Below are 7,717 nucleotides of genomic sequence, written 5' to 3'. Positions count from 1 at the left end.
CCACCATGAGCGGCCCGAGGCTGGCCCTCGCCGCCGCGCTCCTCTGCAGCTGCACCTCGCCCGTGGCCGACGCCAACTCCTGGTGGTAAGTGAGGGGAGCCGGCGGCGCCTTTGTCCGCCGCGGGCCGGGGACCGGGAACAGGGGACCGGGGACCGGGACAGTCCGGAGCCGTGCGGCAGCTCCTGCCCCGGGAGCTTTCCTCCCTCCTTCCCTCCTTCCCTCCCTCCCTCCCTCCCTCCCGGGCTTCTTTCCCTTCTCTGCAGGGTTCCCCCCTCCCGCTGTCCCTGCCCAGTTTCGGGAGTGCCGGACGCTGCCCCTCTCCTCCAGGCGCTTCTGGGCTCCTTTTGTACGGGCTCGCTGAAATGCCGTCCGGGCTCTAGGATGTGGGGAATGCGTAGGGAGTGGATGGGTAAGGTTTCCCAGCCGCTGCCAAAAGCCCTGGGAGCAGCCGCGGAGCCCCCTTCCCCCGAAGAGCGGAAAATAGCCTGGCTCAAAGGCAGGCATCGCTCGCTGGCGCTGTGTGAAATTGCTGCTCGCTTTCTTCTGCGGGGAAAGTGCTCAGCTCGCTCTCTGCCCCCTCCCCATCCCGGCCTCGGTGTTTAAACTCGGCTTACAGACGAGCAGTGTTGCTCTCGCTAGAGCCCTGGAGAGCCCCGCATGTGGCGGAGCTGCGGAGGGAGGCGGCTGACACGAGAAACGCGCCCGCAGCGGGGCTGGGCTGGGCCGGGCTGCTGGCGAGAGGTGTCGGGCGCTCGGCCTCTCCCTCCAGACTCCCTTGGGATGTTTTTCTCATCGCAGGTCTTTGGCCATGAACCCCATCCAGAGGCCGGAGATGTACATCATCGGCGCCCAGCCGGTGTGCAGCCAGCTGCCGGGGCTGTCCCCCGGGCAGCGCAAGCTCTGCCAGCTCTACCAGGAGCACATGGTGTTCATCGGGGAAGGGGCCCGCAGCGCCATCAAGGAGTGCCAGTACCAGTTTCGGCAGCGGCGGTGGAACTGCAGCACGGTGGACAACACTTCTGTCTTTGGGAGGGTCATGAAAATAGGTAGGAGCGCCTGGAAATTCAGAAGGGCTGGGCGCAGGCCGGCTGTCCCCCTGCACCTCCAGATACCCCAGCAGGAGTGATGAGCCCCAGGGGCGGCTCCTGGAGCTGCCTTCAAGGAGCTTTCCCCTTCCCTGGTGTGCAGGGACTGCCTGGAGGCACTGATACCCCTCGGTTGGGGACAAGGGGGACAGCGTTTCTTTCGGGGGGAGCACGGGAAGGTCAGGAAAAGTTCGCTGCGCTTCTTTAAAGGTGGCGAGGGAAGAAGCTGGAGGCAGGAACAATGGCCCCATGTTATCGTTCCCAGCATCTCGGACAGGGAATGCAGCCCTGAGATGTGGGAAATATGGACCCTCCGAGCATGGAAATTCCCCCACTCCCTCCTTACTGCCACTTTCTGTGTAAACCTAAGAGATTTTTATAATTCCTGCCCTGCTGGCCGTAAGAGGCACATTGACAGGCCATTGCTGCACTTGAATTGAGGTGTGACCTAGCCACATTGTCCCAGCTCCTTTTGAAATGCAATCATCTGATGGCAAGAAACTGAGAAATCCGGGCTGGGTTTGAAATGTCCGACAGGCAGGCCAATAAAGAAAAGGTGTTAAAACAGCCACACACACACACACACACTCACTCTCCACAGCCCCTGTCTGAAGGTTTCGCTTCCCACCCACAAAGCCAATCATTTACACTGAAGAATCAGAACTATTTCTCGGTTGTGAGCTCGAGGGATGGAAAAAGACCTTCAGCTCCTGTACCCCCGGTATTGCTCACGCTGGTTTTGGCTTCACTCTCAAAAAGTCTTCAGAAGCAGCAGAACACCAAGAGATGCACCTTTAATACCTCTGGGGCGTTCAGGCGATAGGGCACAAAGTCCTGTGATCTCCTCTGTTTGATCCTGAAATTCATGTGTCCTCCTAGAGAATTCCAGGGATATTTCTGCACGTGTTACTCCATCTTGCAGAATTCCTATTTTAGCCCTAACCAGAGCTATTCTAATTCCTCCCTTTCTGCCCAGCTCATACCCCAAGAGTTCTTCTCTGGGAAATGCTGTTTCCTGACACATACTTCCAGTTCCTGTCACACATCCAAGGCATCTGTGCATCCTTGATCTCTCACTTTCTGATAGCAAGGGTGGTGGCCAGATGGGGCTGCATGCAATCCCAGATTGTTAAAACTTGTGCTTTGAGGGATAAAAACTGAAATTTCATCCACCAAAGGACAGAAAATACACTTTCATCTCTCCTTTCTGATGTCACTCCCTCACGTGTAACTTCTCCTAAAGAATGGTGTAAATTTCAAATCCCCAAAGAAATGCTTGTGACTCCATAGGGATGCAATAAAATAGGAATCTCTCCTTCAGGAGCAATCCTCATTCTCCAGGAGCTTCCTGCAGCTCTGGGTTGGTGCTGTGAGAGGGTCCACAAGTGGAAAAGAGAAGGGTGAACAAAGAGAGCTGAAGGATGAAAAGCTGTCAGGAAGAATCAGAATGTGTAGAGGCAGAAGGAACTAGAGTGGATAGTGGAAGTGGGAGGAGTGAGTTAAGATTGGGAGTGGGTTTCTTCACGTTTTGGTGAAGGCAGAGGTGTTGTAGGTGTGTGATGGGTGTGACCACTGCTCCCACTGCTTGGTTTGTGTGTGCATTTGCTGTGTCTGTGGAGGAATGTGCTGATGGCAGTGTCTGAGCTGACTGCCTGCAGTTGCCCACTCTCCAAAAACCTATGCCAGCAGTTTGGAAACCATTCTCTGCTCAGCTAGAGCACATTCAGATGTTTATACTCCAGCAGGAGACTGCACAAAAGAAAAATCTCACTGAAGGTGTCCTGGGGTATTCCTGGATCTTTGGTGATTCGTGGCTGTTTGTGTCAGGGATGAGCTGCTGTGGAGGGAGATGCTTCCTCTCCTTTCTTATAGCTTCACCTTCCAATTTTACATTTTCCTATGCATAATGAGTCTTTGCTCATCATTTCAGCAAATATATTTTCCACACTAGGGAAGAAGACAAAACCTCTCAATCTCTTAGGTTATGCCAGATATAAAGCCATTTTTCCCTGGGTTTGTAGTGTGTGCCTGTCTCCTGTTTTCAACCTCTGAGCCCCAAATCTGGACCACAGCCCTTTTTCTGTTCTCTGTGCCAATGGCACGAGAAAGGCCTGGAGACCAGAATATCTGCAAGAGTGCACAGCCATGCCAGATTGTTGTGGAGAGGGAGGGGAAAGGAGATAAGAGGCACCCAGAAGGTGCACAGTGTGCCAGCAAGCCTCGCTGCCCACCCACCGATGCGAGCATGGCATGTATGACATGATTTCTGGAGCTGCACTGGATTGTGAGAGGGGAGGAGAACCTGCCTTGGCCAGAGCCTGGGAGATCCATGTGAGAGCATTCCCTCAGAAACCTGGAAGATCAGTTTCCTTCCCCCTTCACAGAACTTGACTCAGCTCAGAAGCAGGAGAGCTGGTTGGGCTGTGTTTAATCATTACACCTTCATTTTGTGCTTCTCATGGCAGTGAGGCAGTCCAGTGACACAAAGCTTTTGGAGGGGCACTGAAGTTGGCTGCTTTGGAGCATTGTTTTCCCCTGTTTGTGTTGTTATGAGACTTGCTCTTAGCTCTTAAATGTGGTTTATTCAATAACAATATTTAATGATGTAAAAAATTACCCTTCCAAAGTTGCTTCCTGGTCTGTCAATGCAGATTTTAGACTGCACATATGTGTGTGTAGCTCCATGCATTATATACAGACACATTCCTCACTGCTACATTTATGAGGGGGAGAGCACAGAGCACCCCAAAAGGTCATGTTAGAATTTCCTCAGGGGTGGAGAGAGCATGTCTCCTCCAGCAGAATCCTAAATGCAAGGCTGGGATTTCCAGGTTAGTCCAGTCATTTCTGGAGCCAAAGATCTTATCTCTTCTGTCTTTTCAAATGCTAAAAGGGGGGAAAAAAAGACAGTCATAAAAACAGAGAACAAAGAGAATTTTTTTTCCTTGTTTTTCTTTGAGATCTGCAAACTTTAGGGTAATGCTTTTAAAACCAACGAGTTGAAACGAAAACATTTTCATTTAAAAAAAAAAAAAAAAGTTAAAGTACGGGGTCCGTTCTTCTCCCATTTCCTTCTGGAGCAGCTCCAGAGGGGCTGTGGGAGCCGAGCCCTGGCCGGGGGCCGTATCCCCGGGATGTGGTGTCTTGGGATGCTGTGCCCTGGGGTGTGGTGTGCTGGGATGCCGATGCGGTGCATGGGATGTGGATGAGGTGCCCGGGATGTGGATGCAGTGCCCGGGATGTGCCCGGGATGCCGATGCGGTGCTCGGGATGTGGATGCAGTGGCCGGGATGCGGTGCCCGGGATATGGATACAGTGCCCGGGATGCCGATGCGCTGCCCGGGATGTGCCCGGGATGCGGATGCGGTGCCCCGGGATGTGCCCGGGATGCCGATGCGGTGCCCGGGATGTGCCCGGGATGCCGATGCGGTGCCCCGGGATGTGCCCGTGATGCGGATGCGGTGCCCGGGATGTGCCCGGGATGCCGATGCGGTGCCCGGGATGTGCCCGGGATGCGGATGCGGTGCCCGGGATGCCGATGCGGTGCCCCGGGATGTGCCCGGGATGCCGATGTGGTTCCCGGGATGTGGATGCGGTGCCCGGGATGCGGATGCGGTGCCCGGGATGTGCCCGGGATGCGGATGCGGTGCCCGGGATGCCGATGCGGTGCCCGGGATGCCGATGCGGTGCCCGGGATGTGCCCGGGATGCGGATGCGGTGCCCGGGATGCCGATGCGGTGCCCGGGATGCCGATGCGGTGCCCCGGGAGCAGCCCCGGCTCCCGGCGGGCGGGCACAGGAGGGCAGCAGAGCTCCGCACAGCTCCCCGCCGCCGGGCACGGCTCCCGGGACCCGCAGCCACGGGACGGAGGCCGAAACAAATTCGGGAATAACAACCCAGTCCTTTGAGAGGACAGCACAGAGGTGCGGGGCTGGGCTGAACTTTGAGGGGACGAGTGAAAACCCCAGTATTTGGGTTATATACCCAAGTACTTTTCCAAGCGTTTGCTTCGTGGGCAGCAAGAGGAGGGATGTAAAAACACCCTCACCCTGCTGTGACTTGTTGCAGCCTCTTGTCCCACCACCGTCCTCAGCAGCCTGAAGAACTCGAGCAGATGCAGTGTGTGAGTGGGATTCTCCATCTGACAGGTGGAGCCAGTTGAAATCTGGCCGGTAAAAGTGTAAATCCCAGTGTCTTTTCCCGGATCCCTGACAGGCTGTAAGGATGCTAAGCACCTGGAGCCATGCAGGCTCTGTTGAACGGGCTGTCACGGTGTGAGGTCCTTTCCTTGCAGGTATTTTAATCTCTACAGACAGGGGGGTGCTCTCCTTAAAAGGATGATTGGTGTGTCCTCAGGGCTTTCTCCGTACAGGTAGGGGCAAAACTGCACACTGGACTCTTACCTTAGGAGACCCATAACGTGCAACGCAAACCGGATGAGAAAAAGCTTGATTTTGGTTACTGAAGAATTAACCCTAATTCCCTTATGGGCCAGTTTCATCTGAGCTGCCTTAACTAGGAGTCACTCCTCTGTATTTCTTGGGCCAGGGAGGTTTGGTGAGCGCAGTTCTCTTCTAATGACCTGCGAGGAAAGATCTCCTTTCTGTATTGTGTGTCCTGTGGCATTTTGTGTTCCAGAGCAGAAACCCTCAGTGTTCATCTCTCATTTAGGTGGGGTAAAAAAATCAAAAGTTGTTCTGCAAGGTGGATGCCATTTACAGCCTTGCCTTTGTCTTGGGTCATTAGCACTAAGCTGGTGATAAGCTGCTATTAATTAGGGATTGTCAGCACATGCAAATTGGAACAAGAACACACCAAATGTGACAGCTCGGTCCCGCTGAGGGAGCTGGCACTCAGAGCCTCCTGAGCTGGTGATAAACTATTCTTTGAGGATCTGCCCTTTGAAGTCGTCAAAATTTCCTTGAGAGCATCTTGCTGGGGTTTGGTGTAAGTAGCCCTTCACAATTAGATTGCTTATCCTGATGAAGCTTTGGCAGCTGCTCTCTTTATCACCTGCAAGTTTGGTGATGAGCACAATGGTCCCAAAGGCCTTGGTTCAGCTGTTTATTGGACATGAGGTGAGAGTGTGGATTGCCTCCTTGTCCCTCTCTCTGTGTGCAGACACTGGGCACTCCTGGGGCTTGGCCTCATGCAGTGCCCTGGCTGTGCTCACACTCACACTGAGGCTCAATCCCTGCCAGGAATACCGAGCTGGAGACCTGATCCAGCCGCTCAGCTCAGCTGCTGGGCTGCCTAGGGCATGCTCACCAAGCAGGGCGGTCTCTGGAAAACCTGCTAATGGAAAGTCTTTTCCTTTATTATGATCTACATGGGAGTTTTACTTCTTCCAGCGCCGTGCTTCTGCAGGCAGTGGAAGAGACCCTGCCTTGATGTTGCAGTGTAAAAATGAGTTTCCATCACTTTGCCTACAAATAATTTTCAGCTGTAAACTAAAACAAGTTCACTGAGGAGGAGCCCATAAAGACTGCATTTAATTATTAAATTAATTAATTTAATTAAATGAAGCCATTCCAGAGGGATAACTGGCTTAACCAGAGTGCTCCTTTTGCACAGACACAGCCTCGTTACTTGTTCTTAATGAACAATTGGCAAACGCCAATGTGGCTGTATTTTCAGCAAGTGAAGAACCCTCCTGCTGCTTGGTTCCAGGTTAGAATGGAAGGATAAGTGATGGGGAACAGGGATGAGCAATCCCTGCCTCTGGAGTTGCTATCCAGAACGGGATGGAGCCCTTGCTCTTGATCCCAGCAGATTCTGTGCACCTCCACCGTGGTTTGTGCGCTCCTGGTGATGCCTGGAGAGGGCTGGCCTGGAACAGAGGCTGGACAGGGTTCAGAATAAAGCAGGGATTTATTGAAAGGCCCTAAAGGACACACCTGGGGCAGTGCAGGAGCCTGGCCAGGGCTACACCCAAGAAGAACCAAAAATGGTCACAAAATGGATGATTGCTCACCAGGGCTCACATTTTTGTAAGTTTTGGTCCATCTGCATATCAGGGATTCATTGTCCAGTCCCAGCTCCAGGTTATGGAGTCCCATCCTTGTTTTCTCCCTTCAGCCCAGTGCTGTTCCTGCTTTTGGGACTGAACCCTGTGAAGACTGTCCTTGGTATGGAGCTGGAAAAGGAATTGTTTTGTCTGTGAAGAGAGCTCACTGACACTGAACACAAAGCTCAAAACTCCACACCTGGGCAGCGCAGAATACGAAAACCAGAAAAGCTAAAACATAAAACGTGATTTGATTTGCTTGCATTTAATTAACCTCCATATTCTGAATTAACCCGGTGTCCCCCCGTGTCCCCAGGCAGCCGGGAGACGGCGTTCACGTACGCGGTGAGCGCGGCAGGGGTGGTGAACGCCATCAGCCGCGCGTGTCGCGAGGGAGAACTGTCCAGCTGTGGCTGCAGCCGCACCGCCCGGCCCAAGGACCTGCCCCGGGACTGGCTGTGGGGAGGCTGCGGGGACAACGTGGAGTACGGGTACCGCTTCGCCAAGGAGTTCGTGGATGCCAAGGAGAGGGAGAAGAATTACGTCCGAGGATCGGAGGAGCAGGCGCGCATGCTGATGAACCTGCAGAACAACGAGGCTGGCCGCAGGGTAAGAGCAGTGCTG

At 53.8% G+C, this 7,717-nt stretch overlaps 1 protein-coding gene across 1 annotated transcript in view; it reads left to right on the top strand.

Annotated features, from left to right (window-relative positions):
- Position 1: 1 nt before the first annotated feature.
- The window catches only part of WNT5B (Wnt family member 5B), a 16,629-nt gene continuing 8,913 nt past the window's right edge, over positions 2 to 7,717 (top strand). Inside the window, exons 1-3 of the mRNA XM_015629365.3 lie at positions 2 to 85; positions 800 to 1,047; positions 7,410 to 7,702. Coding sequence (XP_015484851.1) covers positions 6 to 85; positions 800 to 1,047; positions 7,410 to 7,702 — 621 coding nt within the window. The 5' untranslated portion in view covers positions 2 to 5. The remainder of the gene's footprint in view (positions 86 to 799; positions 1,048 to 7,409; positions 7,703 to 7,717) is intronic.

This window comes from Parus major, chromosome 1A (genome assembly GCF_001522545.3).
Source record: "Parus major isolate Abel chromosome 1A, Parus_major1.1, whole genome shotgun sequence".
NCBI lineage: Eukaryota > Metazoa > Chordata > Aves > Passeriformes > Paridae > Parus > Parus major.
Note: the sequence above shows the minus strand (reverse complement) of the source record. Positions and strands in the feature narration are given on the sequence as shown.